The 18247-nt window shown below is 40.8% G+C and overlaps 1 protein-coding gene across 8 annotated transcripts in view; it reads left to right on the forward strand.

The window, feature by feature from the left end:
• ARFIP1 (ADP ribosylation factor interacting protein 1) overlaps window positions 1–18247 on the forward strand; it is a 121238-nt gene that overhangs the window by 72214 nt on the left and 30777 nt on the right. For all 8 annotated transcript variants that reach the window (XM_038755036.1, XM_038755032.1, XM_038755029.1 and 5 more), the window contains 3 exons: window positions 1394–1506; window positions 8890–9111; window positions 14382–14539. In XM_038755036.1, coding sequence (XP_038610964.1) covers window positions 1394–1506; window positions 8890–9111; window positions 14382–14539 — 493 coding nt within the window. The remainder of the gene's footprint in view (window positions 1–1393; window positions 1507–8889; window positions 9112–14381; window positions 14540–18247) is intronic.

Consider the following 18247-nt stretch of genomic DNA (forward strand, 5'->3'; position numbering starts at 1 on the left):
GTGGGAAGGGAGTGTGGGGGGCCAAGGGGTAATTATTAAAGGAGGGAATGTGTTTCCTTTTTCTGAGCTAGTGTTTACAAGTTCCATTTAAGGATGTGGGTGATGTATGTAATGTTTTAAATTGTACCGAAGGAAGCTGCTGTGGACGTACACAGCACCTTCTGGTTTAAGAAGAGCTTAGTTTAGAACTTACAGCCTTGCCTACCAACTAGCTTTCAGCCTTTAGCTTTCTGTTAAAGCAGTTTTTCTTTCATGACGTTTGGGACATTATTGTAATCATTCCCAGGACTCAGCTGTAAAAATCAGCAAGGGCCCAGAACCTAAAAAAAAACCAACAAAAATCAGGCAGCGGAGGGAGTCAAAAGGTATTAAAGAAGCTTTACCTCTCCTTCATGTTTCATTTTGACAGGAAGTTGTGGGTGACTATTGAATCCATTTGATTTGAGAGATATGCCTAGGTTCTCTTAGTGTTTCAGTATGAGCAGTAGTAGGGAAGGTGAATTGTTAAAGCAAATGCAACATTTTTAAACCCCAGTGGCTTTATTTTTAAAGTTTTCCTCTTTTCATAAATGAGCTATCTAAAGTGAAGAAGAGTTCTTCCATCACAGTCCTTTGTTCACTAGCATCATGTTATTATCCTGGGAGAGATATAAATAGCTTTGGGGAGCCAACCACGGAAGACCCTCAATACATCTCTTTATATAGAGGAACATGATTGATATTTGCCAGTGGGTTGTCTTTTCTGACAGGCATGATGTAAAATTACTCTCCCATGTTATAAGGTATTATAGTGGAGACGATGCACCCAGATTCACTGTTTGTGATGTTCTTTTTGGTACCCCCTTCTTTTCTGCTGTTATCTTGTGTACATTTTTTGGTAGCGGCCTGGTATCATCATATCTTTGGGAGGTTAAATTCAAATGCAATTTAAACCATTTTATGTAGTATACAAAGGTGAACTCATATTTTGATTCTGGGCAACAAATATTAGAATCTCTTGAAGCAGCTTTTTGTCTTTGATCATCTTGTTGCCTATGGCAGACAATTCATTATTTTGGTGCTTTCACTAATGTGAGGAACATATAATTAATTGAACATATTTACTCTGTCCTAATTTACCTTTACTACTGAAAATCAATGAGATATTCAAGAAAATTAAGGCAATTACAAAAAGACATCTGTTATTAGTTCAGAACTATATTGCTTTTGAAATCTGCTAGTTGCTCTTAACAAAGAACTGCAAGGTTGCTTCTTAGTTGGTGTGAAAGCCGACCTTAAAGATCTCAATAACCTTATTTTATGAAAATTATCGATGAAGTGCCTGGATTGTGTCTGTCATTGTATTTTCCTTCCCTGTTTGCCTTTACCAGTTGTTTTTGTCACAATCATATAGATGGCCAGAGAACACAGCAAAAAAGTGGACCAGTTGTTCTAGCGGATGAAATTAAAAACCCTGCTATGGAGAAATTAGAACTTGTAAGAAAATGGAGTCTGAACACTTACAAGGTTTGCAAGTTTTTGGATAAAATTACAATGTGAAGTTCCAGTGTGTTGTGACTGTTGTACAAAACGATCCTTTTGTAATATAGGAAACCTGAGCGGTAGCCTGCCATCACTTGAACACAGAGGAAAAAATACTGATGACATTAAACATTGAATATTTTCCAGTATTTATATATTGGAGTCATTGTCCGAATGTAAAGAGTGTAGTGTAGTCCCTGCTGTGCCAATGGGTCTGCTTTGTGACATTAGGCAGTAAACTCATTGTGGTCAGGACTGTGTCTGTTAATTGTTATATTGTACTCTCCCATGTACTTAGTACAGTGCTTTGCACACAGTAGGTGCTCAATAAATAGTATTGAATGAACGAGTGAATGAACCTTTCTTTGCTTAGCTTCTTCATCTGTAAAATGAGTGTAGGATATCTACTCTCCTCATCTCTTAGATTGTGAGCCCTTGTGTCTGCCTCAGCACATAGCACAGTGCTTTAGCTCTTAGAAAGTATGCAGTCAATACTATCAAAAATCTAAATTGTTAGAAGTCTAAATAGATGAAAATAATATTGAAGTAGGCCTAAATTGATTGTCGCTTCAGTGTTTCCATTTAAAACCAAAGATTTCTACCAAGTCTTTTTCAGCAGCCATAATTATAGAAAAATGAACAACAAATTGTTGAATGTGATTGGAGAGAGTGGGTTCTTAAGCCATTAAAATACCCAGTTATACATCCAAATTCAGCCAACTCATAGTTTTACAACAAGTTTCGATTCGGACAGTATTAGGGAGTTAAGAAATTGTCATCTGACAACATGAATTTGTCTGGATTCAAGCCACAGTAGTGTTGGAAGACTTGTGTGCAGGCCCCTGCCAGTGGCCTGAGTTTTCTTTAAAGCAGGATTTTGCAAGAATACATGCCCAACACAGGAGAACTAGGTGTATTTTTACAATGTGTTCCTATGTTTATCCAGAAGACTACACCTTAAGCACTTAGTACAGTGCTCTACATATAGTAAGTGCTCAGTAAATATGATTGAATGAATGAATAAATGATAGTTGATAGGAGGGGGAGAAAGAAGAGGTTGGAAATGTCACGCTTATCAATTGATCCATTAGGTAATCATGTTTTGAGCACTTAGGAACTCCGTAAATGTGATTTTTTTTTAAGTAAACGGATTAGGGCCTTGGTTGTCTTGCTATATTTTAAATTAAGTACATAGAATTTACCTCCTCAAGCCCCTTGCCTTTTAAGATCTGTTTGTCTTTAAGCACCCACAGAAAGCTCCCTGTGTTGCCATTGATGATATGTTCTATTAATATGGTATCTGAATTGCATCTCTCAGCAACAAAATGTCTTTCTTCTGATATGTTTGAAGACATTAGCTTAGTCCCTTTTCTTTTAGGATGCAATTGTGGTACCCAGGAATTTTAGACATCTTTCTGCCATATCAAGATTAATTGCACTTGAATATTTTAAACTCAGAGTTCTTCTGTGCCCCTATGAATGATGAGGAAAAAGATATCCCCCCCCTCCTCCTCCCCCACCCCTCCCTAAACTTCAGTCCTCTCATCTATTTGCTCTTTCTTTCTTTGGACAAGTTATAGTTTAACTGCTTGCTGAGCATAGCTTCATAGTCAAAGAAAACCGCATGGTTTTGTGATTTGTGTCTTATTTTGTCTTTCAATTACAGATCATCTTATTTATTCTGGCTACTCTGCTAGCTTTTTGGAAAAAAAAATTAACATGAGATAAGTCCTATTAAAGACTGCAACCACCTGGAGCCAATCTTTTTTGGCCAAGGGACCTTATTTTCACAAACTTTCTCACATCCTGCCTTTTATAAATAGAAAAGGGGATTGGAAATAAAAGAGTTTAAAGGGACCCCTTCTGCTGTTTAACTCGTGGGCACCTGCAAAGCATTGAATACCTCATTTATGAGATGCTTCTTTCTTCCCTGCTCGACTTCTTGCCCACCCTTCTTTGTCTTTAGGGCTTGTCTACATTGGCTTAGGTATTGCAGGATAAGAGCTAAATCCTTGTTAACCTAAGATTGGATGATATGTTTACACCCCATTGAAATGTATGAAATGACAGATTTATTTGATTGGGGAAAGTGACCTCAGGGTCAGCTAAACCTGTATTGTTTGAAACTATCAAGTCTATACTTGATTTTGCTTATACCCATGTAAAACCTGTGGAAAGTGCCCAGGGATCATCAAATATTGAAATCTGCCGAAATCCCCTACTACCATCCCCTCCTATTTAATTGACTCACCTTGTATACTCAAGTACCCCTAAGCATTAGGACAACCTGAACCCATTCTTGAAAAACCTTTCCCTTTATTTCCCTGCTTGAAATATCTGAGGAAGGAACCTGGCATTGGAAAATTTCTCTGTGTTTGTTTATTTTATGGTATATGTTGAGCGCTTACAAATGCCAGGCACTGTACTGAGCTCGGGGGTAGATACAAGATAATCAAGTTGCCACAGTCCATGTCCAGTTGGGGCTCAGTATTAATCCCCATTTTACAGCTGAGGTAGCAAACAGAGAAGTTAAGCGACTTGCCCAAGGTCGCACAGCAGACAAGGTACAAGTTACTGTTTTTCTACCAAGAGAGGAAGTTGCCCGCTGAGGTAGCATCTCAACTGACATGTATCAAACATCTTAGAACAAGGAAAATAAGGGCACATTTATGAAACACACCCTAGAGTTTTACTTATACTACCATCGCTGATGTAATCATCATCGATATTCATTGAGTATCTACTACATCCACAGCAAGGAAGGGGCTTGGGAACATTCAGTAGAAGTTAAAGGAAAAAAAAGGTAATCTCCAAGACTCTGAGAGTCTACTATTTCTGTACAGTGCTTACATCTGTAGTGTGCCTTTCTTTCAATTCCTGTCTTTCCACTCTGCTCTTTCTTGACTCCTAGTAATAAGAATAATAATAATGATAGGCATTTTGAGCACTGTAATAAACGCCTGGATAGATACAAGAATAACAGGTTGGACACAGTCCCTGTCTCACATGGGGTTTATAGTCTAAGTAGAGGGACAACAGGTACTGAGTACCCGTTTTAGAGATGAGGGAACTGAGGCCCAAAGAAGTTAGGGGTCTTTCCCAAGTTTCTACAGCACGCAAGTGGCAGAATTGGGATTAAAACCTAGGCCACTGACTTTCAGACCCACGCTCTTTCCACTGATCCACACTGCTTCTCTAAGTTGTTTGTCCTGGGAGATTTGCTCACCGCTACAATAATCCTCTCATTCTTCAGATTTTTGTATTTGATCAGAATCCAAAATTTATGTCATCCTTTTTTTCCCATCAGTGTCATTCACAAAAAGCAAGTGTTGCCTAGTGGAAAGAGCATGGCTGTGTGTGCTAATTCCATCTCTGCCACTTACCTGCTGTGGGCTCCTGAGCAAATTGCTTATATTCTCTGTACCTCAGTTTCCTCATTTGTAAAATGGAGATTGAACACTTGCTGTGGTAGGTCACATCATCCATTTAAAAATAAAACACATTTTATAAAACGAAATCCTGTTTGACATTGGTGAGCTTTTATGTTTACTTTAGAATTACTTAAAGGCTTACTTAATTTCCAGCCCCATCTAGGAGCACCTATGTTAGTTTTCATGGTGGCCTAAGCCTACCTCATTCCTTACTTAAATTTGAGTGTTACCCTTTGAAATATTCTTCCCCAGGCTCAGGCTCACAGGAGTTATATTAATGTCAATCCAAGTTGGTTGGAAGTTAGTTACAACCTTTTTTCAAAGTATTGGTCAGCTTTACACATTCCAGTGATAATCAGGTTTGGGTTTATTTTTTGTTTTCAAACACTTGGTAAAGGTAAACTCACTTTGGTCATCTAGGAAAACATGGGCAAACAGATGTCTAAATGAGCTTTTGACCCATTGCACATTAGCCTAAGGGTACTTGACTATCAGTCGCAGCCCTGACTTAGGACCAGGAAGCAGTGGGAAGGAACTTTCCCTGTAATAATTTTTATCAAATTTGAACAATAATGAATTACTTCCATCTCAAGCCCAGCCCACTCCTCCTACTAATCAAGTGGAAACTTTGTAAGCTACGTGTTTCTGTGACTTAATTATTACTCCCTAAGAGATGTCTCAGAATTTTATGCTTTGCTTCTCCTTTGTAACTAGACCTGCCTTTAAACCGATCAAGCCGGGGCACTGACTGGAACCTCTTTAGCAGGTGGAGTTTTCTCAGTTCAGTGGCTTTTGTGCAGGTGCAGTGCAGGTACCACACTGCATTCTGTGGGTGTTTGTCCCTATCAGCTCCTGGGACTTCAAGTCTCAGCAGCCCATTAGGGCAGCCAGGGACAACCACCTACATAGACCCATGCCATGCATTCCCAACCTGGCTACCCACTCCCTGTTTGCCAAAGTCACTGACCAGGGAGGGATTCCAGGTCACCCCATAATTTTTAGATGGGGGCATAACCATCATTTGATTTTTCACTGACATACTGAGAAGCTAGCTCATGGATCAACTTCACTGGTGTCCGTGAGGAAAACATCTGACTCGTATTTTCTCCTTATTTTTGAAACGCCAAATTATGGGAAACTGGGCAAGTGATCTTGTTCCTTTATTTTCTGGTGTTGGTATGCAACCCAGCTCAAGTGTTAAAGCTTATGGCAGACTGGCCATTTTGAGTAGTTTCTAATAGGTGCCTTTCCACCTCAAAAAATGTCAGGGTGACTTCGCTGTCTTCTCCAAGAAAGCATGAAAAAGGATTTCGTTCCTTCTGATTCAGGACATGGCAGGGTGAAGAACCATGCATCATTCTTTTCTAAATGACTCACTGGGACTTCAGACTCCAGAGCTATTTCTTTGACACCTTTCCCAAGCATTAAATACCCTTTAAAAAATCAGACTCTGTGATCAGTGTTCACACCCTCATCAAATTAATCTTTACTTTCTCTAAACAAGTGTCTTCTAAACTTTCAGTCCTGTTTTTCTAGTTGTCTTCCTTCGGTTATTTATTGCCTGACCTATTTCCCCTGCTCATTTGTTAATATTTTCACCTATTCTCTTCACTCCCCTGCCACCCCCTCTCCGTGATTTCTTCTCTGTCCTCGACTTTAATTAACCTGTTAATATCTTGCAACTATTCCTGTGCAGTCTTGCTCTCCCTGGTGTGGTAATGACGTGGTCGATGACTTTAAGAAGTAAGTTAAAACTCAAGCTTCTATTCAACCACAGTACCAGAGTAGCCTAATTACCCAACTATTCGTTCTAGCCCTGACCCCCACCTTCCCAATTAAGTTAACTCGCGTCTGGATGATTTTGCATTGGAATATTTGAAAAAGACTTGGAAAATACTTCCAGATCATTAACCAATTCATAAAATGGGAAGGTGAAGTTAGGGGTTTCTTGTTAATTTCGTATTTATTTAACTTTTAGTTATGAAACTGATGTAGATCAGGGAGCAGTTGAAATAAACAGCCCGATTCAAGGACCTCTAGGCCAGCCTTCTTCCAAGTGAAGGAGGGTGATGGGGGTAGTACCAGCTGCTTTCCCTGCTGTATGGAATGTGACCTAAACAGTAGTCTTTGCAAAAGAATACAAAGAAACCTTAAGCAAACAGTGTTCAAACTCAATACTTGGTCATTTGGATTACCACCAGTATTTCCCCTAAAAGTAGCCCCAGCAGTGAATTGTGAATTTACAGTATCAAGGTTTAAAAAGACTAGTTTCTCAAGCCCAATTTTTAACTTGCTTTAGAAAGATCCATTTACCCAGTTTTCTTTCCAGTCTGTCTGAAAGCCAGCACCTTTTCTCTTTGTTTTTCCTTCCAGTTTCCTAATCTCCTGGAAACAAAAAGCATTTCCTCATTAAACCTCTTTACAACCTCAAGTTGTTGGTGACAATCTTGCCCTTTATCTCTGCCATCATCTGCCACTTGGTCAACAGTGGACATTACTTTCTGCCCCCCTTTTCAAAAGCTCTTTCTGTGACCCTTGGCTTTTTGACCTTATTTTTGAGTATAGATTTTATTACTTTTATGAGGAAAAAAAAATAAAGTGCTAACATGATGGTGGGGCTTAAAAAGGCCCGGGGGGAGGCGCAGGGGTGATAATAAATAATATTAGGATAAGGTAATTGTAACTGTAATTTTTACCAGCACTTAGAACAGTGCTTTGCACATAGTAAGCGCTTAATAAATGCTATCATTATTACTGTTGATTTTGGCACCATTTTGGCAAAATACCAGTGACACAACATTGTCTTTTGGAATGAATGGCACCTCCCCTAAATCGCCCCCATTTTCTTTTTGTAACTTTCACACACCCACTGCTCTTCCTCCTCTCCCCCTCCCTAAGAGTTCCACTCCTTCTGAGAAGTTCAACTCAAATTCTTTATCCACAGCAGACTTTGAAATTGAAGCATAGCCGTAGGAGAGTAGGCGGAGGTTCTGCTTAAATCTGAAATGACCTTCCTTTGGATTATCAACTAGGTTGTGTATTTTTTCTGGTAGTAAATGAACACTTGATATTTGGTTTGAGGATAGATAGGCTTTCAAAACTACTTTGCATATACAATTAATTTCCCAGGTCTCTCCCTGTTGGGGCAGCTGGTTTGTAGCTAAATTATTACCAGAAAATGAGTTTTTGGATGTCTACTGTCTTGGAAACAGCATAGTGCTAAAATATGCGGCCTTTCAGGCATTAGCTATTTTGGGGAAAGGTGAGAAGGGATCTGGAGTGAGAAATGATAAAGAAATTTTTGTGGGGCTGGAATGGGAAAAGACAGAGAAACTGACACGAGTTTTCCCCCATCTGTCATTTATTTTCATGTCCGTGTCCCTCTCTAGACTTTAAACGCCTAGTGGCTAGGGAATGTGACTACTAACTCTATCGAATTGTACTCTCCCAAACACTTAGTAGAGTGCTCTGCTCATAATAAGTGCTTAGTAAATGCCATTGATTGATTTAGATCTCATACTTTCCTACTTGAAATGCATAATGCTGTTTGTTCCTATATATATGGCACCCAAGATACTTTCATCTAGACAAATGCACCAATCATAATATGTTATTTGGTAAGTTCCCTCATTTGACAGAATATAATTAGCTAGTTAATTCTAAATACTTTCTATAAACATGTGTAAATAGTCTTATTAGAAAGGGTTGAGACTTGTCCGGTAAATACTCTTGCTGAGTGCTGATAAACTTCTGAGGAGTCTGACAGTTTCTCAGTTTGGTGTGCGTTCTTAAATTGGGAGGAGCAATTGTGTAAGATTCTTGCAACCACCTTGGAAGCCAAGACAGGTTTACACCACATGTTGCAGCATTATGTGCATTCGAGCTGTTAAATAATTTTCACTGTTTTTGAGTATAAAGTGCATCTTTCTTCCTTTAGTGCACCCGTCAGATTATCTCTGAAAAACTAGGCCGTGGCTCAAGAACTGTGGACCTTGAACTGGAAGCCCAGATTGATATATTGAGAGATAACAAGAAAAAGTATGAAAACATATTGAAACTGGCTCAGACTTTGTCCACCCAACTCTACCAGATGGTGCACACCCAGAGGCAACTTGGAGATGCATTTGCGGACCTGAGTTTGAAGACATTGGAACTCCATGTAAGATTCTTTTATAAGGTTGATCATGTAAAACAGTGGCGGAGACTATAAGTGTCCAAAAGGGAGGACGGCCTTTGGCATGATTGCTGGAATGGGAGTCAGTCTGTGACAAAATTGTTTCATTCATTCAGTCATATTGAGCGCTTACTGTGTGCAGAACACTGTACTAAGTGCTTGGAAAGTACAATGCAGCAACAAAGAGAGAAAATCCCTGCCCACAATGGGCTCTCAGTCTAGCAGGGGCAGACAGACATCAATATATGTAAACAGGCAGCAGTATAAATAAATGGAATTATAGATATATACATAAGTGATGTGGGGAGGGGAGGGGGGAAGAGCAACGGGAGCGAGTTGTGGTGATGCGGAAGGGAGGGGGAGCTAAGGAAAAGTGGGGCTTAGTCTGGGAAAGTTTTTAATTATCAGATTCCTATAAGAATCAACCAAAACATGGGTAAATAAATAACAAAGATTCATTTGGTCATCTGGGGCTCCAGTTATTGCACAGAAGCAGTAACTGACACCACCTCTTCTTGGGAGTGTTGATACACATCTCGCTTTCAGACTTTGCTTCAAGTTTTACTCTGAGTAATTAGAACTGTAAGGAGAACAAACGAGGGGCCGTTGGCAAGATTGCTCAACTGGAGTGGGCAGAAGCACGAGGCACTAGGGAACAGCGGGGAAGGTTTGTTGAGGAGAGGAGAGTAGTGAGCCTTCTCCTCCTGACTTAGAAAGGAGCTCCCACCATGCCACCAGCACATGACCACATCACACGAGTGGCAGTACGCCCAGGAACCTGCACCATTAGCCCGACTTCTAAGGCTGACTTGGCCATGCCACTTACCTCCGATTAAGGGGCCATGAGCCTGGCCGGATTTTTTGATTTATGCTTTGTTTACGTGAACTGTGTTGCAAACCACATCTCTTAGACTGTGAACTCCTTGTGTTTTTTCAGCACATTCCATCCTAAAATGGCCATTCAGTTTCTTGTCACTCTCAGCTTTTGGTAACCAAGGACTCCTCCGTGAACTTTCTCTTCTCAGGGTGGTAAAAATCTGCCTCTTAAACTGAAGCTGCTTGCAACATTTCCTCCAATGAGATGCCTGCCCTCTGTTGTGTAGTTTTATTTACCTGAACATAATTGTATTGCTAAAACCTGGTTATTTTCATTCCAGAGAGATGTTTCCATAATTAGTCTGTAATTTTAAAAGAGGCCCAAACACAACTTAGGCTTCTCTGTAGGGGATCTTCATAATTACTATATATGGCTGCTTCTCATAGCATCCTGAAAGTCACATTTTCGTATGGGTGAGAGGAATTCTTAAGCCATACCCTGATAATACTAATAATAATAATGGCATTTATTAAGCGCTGACTATGTGCAAAGCACTGTTCTAAGCGCTGGGGAGGTTACAAGGTGATCAGGTTGTCCCACGGGGGGCTCACAGTCTTAATCCCCATTTTACAGATGAGGTAACTGAGGCCCAGAGAAGTTAAGTGACTTGCCCAAAGTCACACAGCTGGCAATTGGCGGAGCTGGGATTAGAATCCATGACCTCTGAATCCCAAGTCCGGGCTCTTTCCACTGAGCCATGCTGCTTCTCTGATAGAGCAGCCATCTCTCTCCCATTCTTCTGTTTCTTCATGGCATCTTGATCCACTCTGGTCAGTCAGTTACGTTTATTGAGTGCTTAATGTGTGCAGAGCACTGTACTAAGCACTTGGGAGAGTACACTGTAACAGACCCATTCCCTGCCCACAATGAGCTTACAGTCTAGATGGGGAGACATCCATTAATATAAATATATAAATTAGAGATATGTATGTAAGTACTGGGGGTGCTGGGAGGCCAAGAGCCCCCTCTCACTTATGCCCTGAAATAGTGCACTGCACACAGTGAGTGCTCACTAAATACTGTTTATGATGATGAGTGCTCTCTACTGTGACCTCCTTGCTCCTTTTGCCCCAAATACTTTCGTCCCCCAGCTTCCCTCTTCCCGGGATCCTCATTTCCGCCTAGTCTTCCATAGTCCCATATATCAGTGAGAGGCAAAAGATTCCTTTGGGCAAGGCCTCAGAAGGACAAGGGAGCGACTCTGAGGGGTAGGGTGTGAGAGGGGATCTCCAGGGAATACGGTGTTTAAGGGGAGAGGACATTGGAGAAGCAGTGTGGCCTAGTGGAAAGAGCACAGGCCTGGGAATCAGAGGACCTAGATTCCATTCCCAGCTCTGCCACTTGCCCGTTATGTGAACTTGAACAAGTCCTTTAATTTTTCTGTGCCTCAGTTTTCTCATTTGAATAATGGGGGAGAAATACCCACCCTCCCTCCCGCTTATACTGTGAGCCCCGTGTGGTTCAGCGACTGTGTCATCTGATTATCTTGTATTTCCATAGTAAGCGCTTAATAAATGCCATCATTATTATTAGTGTATTTATCCCAGCACTTAGTATAGCATTTGGCACATAGTAAATGTTTGCAGCAGATTATTATGAGGGTGTCCTTTGCAACTCTGATGTGAATGAGAGGAGTCTCCCTTTAACTCTTTAACAGGTCCTAGAGCAGGATGCAGCCTTCCTTTGGCACCACTGTAGGCCTAAGTTTGAAGAGGGACATCTTTTCCTCCATGTCTGGGGCTACAGTTGTGTGAAGGGTAAGATATAAACTTGTTTGAGACTCCGGTAGGTGATTTCCTTCCAGCCCCAGAAGGGTCCTGTGTGTTTGTTTCCCTAGACATAGAGTCAATCAATCAATCAGTGGTATTTATTGAGCATTTATGGGCAGAACACTCTACTAAGCGCCTGGGAAAGTGCCATGCAACAGAGTTGATAGACACGCTCCCTGCCCACAAAGAGCTTACAGAATCGATGGGGAGCTTCAGTCTAGAGGGAAGCCCCCCATAGCATTTTATGTCTGCTTCAGAGGTTTCTGGGGAGGCTCATGTACTGGGAAAACTGGTGTAGATACAGGGAGATAGCAGCCCTTATAGGATTTAATGTTGAGAAGTTATCCTCAGCTGATGCTGCTTCTTTAGAAACTTTAGAATGGTCAATATCCTTTAAATCCCCCGGACTGTAAATTCATTGTGGTCAGGGAATGTATCTACCAGCTCTGTTATATTGTACTCTCATAAGCACTTAGTATAGTGCTCTGCACACAGTAAGTGCTCAGTAAATACAAATGATTGATTAAATTTTTCTTCTCAGTAGTTAATAGACAATAATTTCATTCTCTCTGGCACACTCCTAGTTGATTCAGTACCATTTTTGAATGATCTAAGTGTTACTTTTTTTAACTGCTATCTCTAATGTGAAAAATTAAGCTTTGCATATCATTCCCAATTATCACCTGTAAATTTGAAATTCTGTTCTTGTAGAGGAAGGTGAGATTCCCTTAGATGTTTTTTTCACTGAGGCCAAAAAGTTTGTATTTCGCAACCTTTCTCTCCCCGGAATTGTTTGTCAAAGTGTAGTCAGTTTCCTCTTCAAATCTGCTCCAAGGTAATTTCTGATGATGGGTTACAATCTGATAGGCATTTGTTGCCACATTCCAAAGCATCTTTTCCCCATGGCCGTTGAACCTGTTGCTCCTTTCCTTCTAATCTGCTTCGTAGATCTTGACAACTGAAGAACGGTGGTCTTGAATTGGATAGGGCCTTTCTGAGTGTCCCCCCGGCCTTGGGAACTTCAAAATGGATTATGAAGAGCTGTGGAAGGCAGGGGTTGTGACAAATGTAATTGTCTGTTACTGGGACAATTACAGTTAAGGGTATGCTTAACTAGAAAGTCGGGAAAGGGAGGAAGCTTCACTTTTTTTTGTTTTCTGAACTGAACCTTTTCTATTTTATCTATTTTATTTGGTATTTACCGATTGCTTTTGTCTCCTAAGCAGTGCCAAAGGAACTGAGCCCTAGTAGGGTTTCATGGTAACATGTTTTACTGGTTTGGTGCACAGGTTATAAAAGGATCTTTATTTGATGCTATGATACAATGGGCACATTTTAAACTGAAGCCTTCCTACTTCTTCACCCCACCTAAATGATGATTTAATCAGGCATTGGCATGTGACTCACAACTTGTAGCAATCGATCAGTCAGTAATAGAGTAGCTGTTGTTGTTATTTAACTCTGTTTAATTTTTAATTAATTTATTGGTTTCCTTTCATTTTCCCTGAGTGCCGCCCTGAGATTGTGGATTGCTTTCCAGGCCCATGAAATGAAAATAGCCAGGTCTTGGAAACTGAGAGACCACATAATCCCAATTACCATGGAGAAAAATGCTGATAATGCAGTATTAGTAATTACTCCAATTTGCTGAGTGGCGCTGACTAGCAGGCCGTCATCTGTTGTAAAATTGATTTGTAATACCATTTAGAATTCCTTTGACATCTCAGAAATGAATGTTTAGTTTTTTTCTGATTTCTTCCCTTCCCCACTCTCAACGCATATTCTCTCTCTCTCTCTCTTTGTCTCTCACTCTCACTCTCACTCTTTCTTCAGCAGAGATTGTGAATATTGAGTTGTTGCTGGTGATTGGAATAAAGAGTGGGAGGAAACTGGGCCTGGGTAATCTTTCATGAGTCTCATGCTTTAGCAATACTAGATTATCAATTTCTGACACTGATGCCCACCTCCCCAACTGAAATTTTAATGCCTTGCCCATTCATACGTCAGATCACTGCCTAGTTGCTGAAGCTATTCAAACACATATATGCTGCTCTCTGAGCCAAAATAATCTATGCAAGAGAATAATTGGTTTTAGCCTTTGGATGGAGGCAGTTTAAATTTGCAGTGAAAAGTTGGATTCAATAAGATCCAGTCAGAGGAAAAGTATTGCTCCCTACTCTGTGGTTCCAAGGTCAAGCCATTCACTATTAAATTTGAGTCTAAGAACTATCTGCTTGTATTTCACTGTTGAAATGGTGATCCATATACATTCCAAAGAATTTGTGACTACAGTACATTAAAAATGAAATATAAATAGCAGAGAAACTCTCCAAAGCTGTTACTTTCTAATTGTGTACATATATCTGGTACTCATTCGGTGGGATAGGGCTTAGAGTTATTTTCATAATTCTTTAGCTAATTGTCAAGTAATTCTTTTTTCTATTTGTTTAAAGACTGAAGGAACAAATTGGTGCCTTGAAGGTTAAAGTCAAGTTTCCAGATTAAATATTTTCCCACTAGTGATAAGCTTAGATTTTTTTTTTTCCCCCTCATATTTGCTAATGAATAGCTGGGTTGGATATGTAACTTAAGCATTTTCTTTGTTATAGGAAGAATTTGGCTACAATGCAGATACCCAGAAACTTCTGGCTAAAAATGGAGAAACTCTTCTTGGGGCTATTAATTTTTTCATTGCCAGTGTGAACACATTGGTGAACAAAACAATTGAGGATACATTGATGACTGTGAAGCAATATGAAAGTGCCAGGTAGGTGTATGTTTGGCAATTCAAATGCTGTCTTTCGAGCAGCCAACTCTCCGTAATTTAGGCAGTCCCTGTGTTGGAAGCATTGGAAATTGAATTGTTCTAACAACATGGCAAACCCAACGATGAGGAAAATTGGGAATCGGACATTCCGTTAAACTAGAGCAGTCCTAATAACCCAGGCTGGCTTTTGTGATGGGCAAAGAGGAAGTTGCCCAAGGCCACCAGTTTTAAGGGGCCACTTAATTTAGCAGCTTTTTTCACAGCTCACCCCTGAAGCCTGCTCCCACCGAGTTGGCATTGACCCCACCTGGCATTTCTACCCTTGCACTAAAAAGGGCCTGGTCGTGGTGTGGAGGGGCAAGAAACCTACTGGAACATTGCGGGCTCAGTGTGGGGGCTGTTCAGTCGGGAGGGACTGTAATGTCTGAGACATGGCTGCATTTAAAGAGCTAATTCCACCTCTTTACAACCCTCTCCTCCTACCTCCCCGCTGAGGCGGTGAATGCCACTTTGCCTGGGGTCACTGAAATGTTGCCGCCAGCCCTGACACTAATGTCATCCTCTGCTCTATTACTGTTTTTCAAATAGTCCATGGGAAGTATTCATGGTGCCTCCAGATTGGCTTCAAAACCTTTGCGATCTATATCCACAAAGGGCAAGGCCAAAATCTCTCAAATGCTGGTCAGAGGTCAGAGCAGTAGACTAGAAATTAGGAGTGGGTTCATTCTGTACCGTTAGATTTGCCATCTGACTTGAGCAAGGTGCTTAATCTCTTGGTCTCCCAGATTCTTTGTCTGTAAAGTGGAGATATTTTCTGCCTACCTCCCTGGAAAGTTCCATGGATTAATGAGTTAGTGTTTGAAAAGCATTCTGAGCAAGTTGAATGAAAAACACTTTATAATGCTAAGAATTATTATTACTTATGTGCTTAACATAATGGGACAAGTTTAATTCTGCTGCTTCTCCATTGTTGTATGACAAGTAATGGTTTTTCTTTTGAGAAAAACTGAATGGTTTCCAAAACTTTCAGGAGACTAAATCTTTACTGAATGAATCAATAAAATTTACCATGATTTTTAAAAGCAGATAAACTGGTTTAATCTCGCTTAGTGTTTTAAGTACTGCTGCCACAAAAAAAGCTACCTATAATTTTCTCTGGAATAATTTCTTGGCTTTGGATTTCCTTTCTTTCTCTTTCTTTCTTTTTCTTTCTTTCTTTCTTTCTTTCTTTCTTTCTTTCTTTCTTTCTTTCTTTCTTTCTTTCTTCCTTCCTTCCTTCCTTCCTTCCTTCCTTCCTTCCTTTTTCTTTCTTCCTTTCTTCCTTCATTTCTTTCTTCTTTCTTTCTTTCTTTCTTTCTTCCTTCCTTCCTTCCTTCCTTCCTCTTTCTTTCTTTCTTTCTTTCTTTCTTTCTTTCTTTCTTTCTTCCTTCCTTCCTTCCTTCCTTCCTTCCTTCCTTCCTTCCTCTTTCTTCCTTCCTTCCTTCCTCCCTCCCTCCTCTCTCTCTCTCTCTATCTCTCCGTCCCTCCGTCCCTCCCTCCCGTGTTTTGTACTAATACCAGATTTTCCTCCAAAATACAAAATGCTAACACAGGCTCCCAGTCACATCCTGAAGTACTACCTTCAGTTGAGGTTGATAAAGACCCTTAGTCCATAACTGCAAGAATTAAGAAACTAAACAAAACTCAGGAACCTTCTTTTTCTCTCATGTAAAACTGTTCTCACTCATATCTCAATGCTGCTGAGCAGGGATAGGAGGTAGGAACTGGTGAAATAGGATTAGACCCTTCTGCTTCAAATGAACTTCCAAGCCTGGAAGTTTATGTAGTTGGGGGACCCGAGACGATGAAACTATAGACTTGGGAGGCCTGGGAAGTTTTATTTTTCCCTGTCCTCTCCTGGGGTGGAGGGTGTTTTGAGACAGCTTAAGAAGAGTTCTTGGCTGCTGTTGCCTTCCCTCTCCAGTGTTATCCTTGCTCCAGGTGATGCATTCCCAAGTGCCTGGGGGTAGAGGTCCTCTTTACCCCTGGTTTGGTGCTTTACTTAAAACATTATGGACACTTGATTAGAGAGGGAAGAGTTTTCCATTAGCATTAACACCACCCCTATCCTCCCCATCTCACAAGCCTGTAACTTTGGGTTTATCCCTGACTCCTCCCTCTCTTTGAACCCCCACATTCAGTGTCACCAAATCTTGTTGTTTCCCCCTCCACCACATTTCCTGAGTGTGCCCTCTTCCTCTCCATCCAAATGCCTACCCTGCTGGGCCAGGCATTTGTCATATCCTGGCCTGAGTACTGCCTCTGTCTCTTCTCTGATCACCTTCCCTCTAGCCTCTCCCCTCTCCTTTCCATACTTCACTCTGTGGCCCAGGTCATTTTTTTAAGGACATTCTGCGAATGTCTCTCCACTCTTCAGAAGCATCTAGTGATTATCCACTCCTCTTGCATCAAGCAGGAACTCATGGTAATTGGTTTTAAGGCCTTCAATCAGTTTGTTCCCTCACAAATATCCAGTCCTTTCTTCCCCTGCACACAGATCACTCACTTCATTCCTCTTAAGCTGACCCACTCACTGTGCCTCTTTTTCATCTCTCGCACTCCTGACCTCTTGCTCATGTCCTGCCTCCTGCCTGGGACTCCTCCCAGTTCATATCCAACCCAACACTTCTCTCCTTATCTTCAAAGTCCTTCTGAAATTACATATCCTTTAGGTGACCTAGAAATTCATTTCTAATTTCCACACCTTTTGTCCCCCAACTCCCCAATCAGCCCATTCATGCCACCTAAGGACTTAAATTTTTACAACCCCTGTAGAACCTATATGCTCTACATTGTACATTTTATACGTTTTATATGCTCTATTAATTACTCCTATCTGTAATTTATTTTAGTGCTGGTCTACCCGTCTAGATTGTAAGCTCTTTGAGGTCAGGGATCGTGTCTACTGATTTCATTGTACTCTTCTTAAGCGCTTAATACAGGGCTCTGTACACAGTAGCTGTTTAGTAAATAACCCTGATTGATCGATTGAACCTGGGCTTTCCTCTGTTGGCTCTGCTAAAACCTCTAGTTGCATGAGTCCAGCACATGCAATATCAGTTCAGTTTTTCACACCAACCTGTCCCTGCTTCATGCTGTTCTTGACTAATGGGCCTCATAGTTATTTAAACTAAATTAAAATAAACCTTCTATATCCCTCTAGACTGTGAGTTCATTGTGGGAAGTGAATATGTCTGTTTATTGTTGTATTGCACTCTCCCAAGCGCTTCTGCTTTGCACACGGGGATCGATTAATATGATTGAATGAATAATTGAATGAACCTAATTATGTAAATGGTATTTGTTTTAACTTTGGTTAAAATGTGACTCTCTTATCCTGTAGTTTGGGGTGTGACTATCTAGTCTGGCACATGGCCTTTTGTCTTGTGAGCTAGCCCAACCATTAACGGGTGGAGGCACTCCGTGAAGTTGAAACACTGGAGACCAACAGTCTAAGAGAATCTCAAGGTTTAAAGTTCTGTACTGATAGACTTTGCTTCTCTGTAAAAGTCAGAACTTGCTGGCTTTTGGGCCAAGGGTCATCTGTTTGATCCAGACCAAAAGTGGCAATGTGACCAATTGGTTGACTGGCCTTGGGTGTTGTCTATTATGTATTGTATGTGAATATTCCTAGGCCCTCTGGAGTTCAGGGAATAACAAGTCTCAATA

The sequence above is a fragment of the Tachyglossus aculeatus genome, chromosome 12 (genome assembly GCF_015852505.1).
Source record: "Tachyglossus aculeatus isolate mTacAcu1 chromosome 12, mTacAcu1.pri, whole genome shotgun sequence".
Lineage (NCBI taxonomy): Eukaryota > Metazoa > Chordata > Mammalia > Monotremata > Tachyglossidae > Tachyglossus > Tachyglossus aculeatus.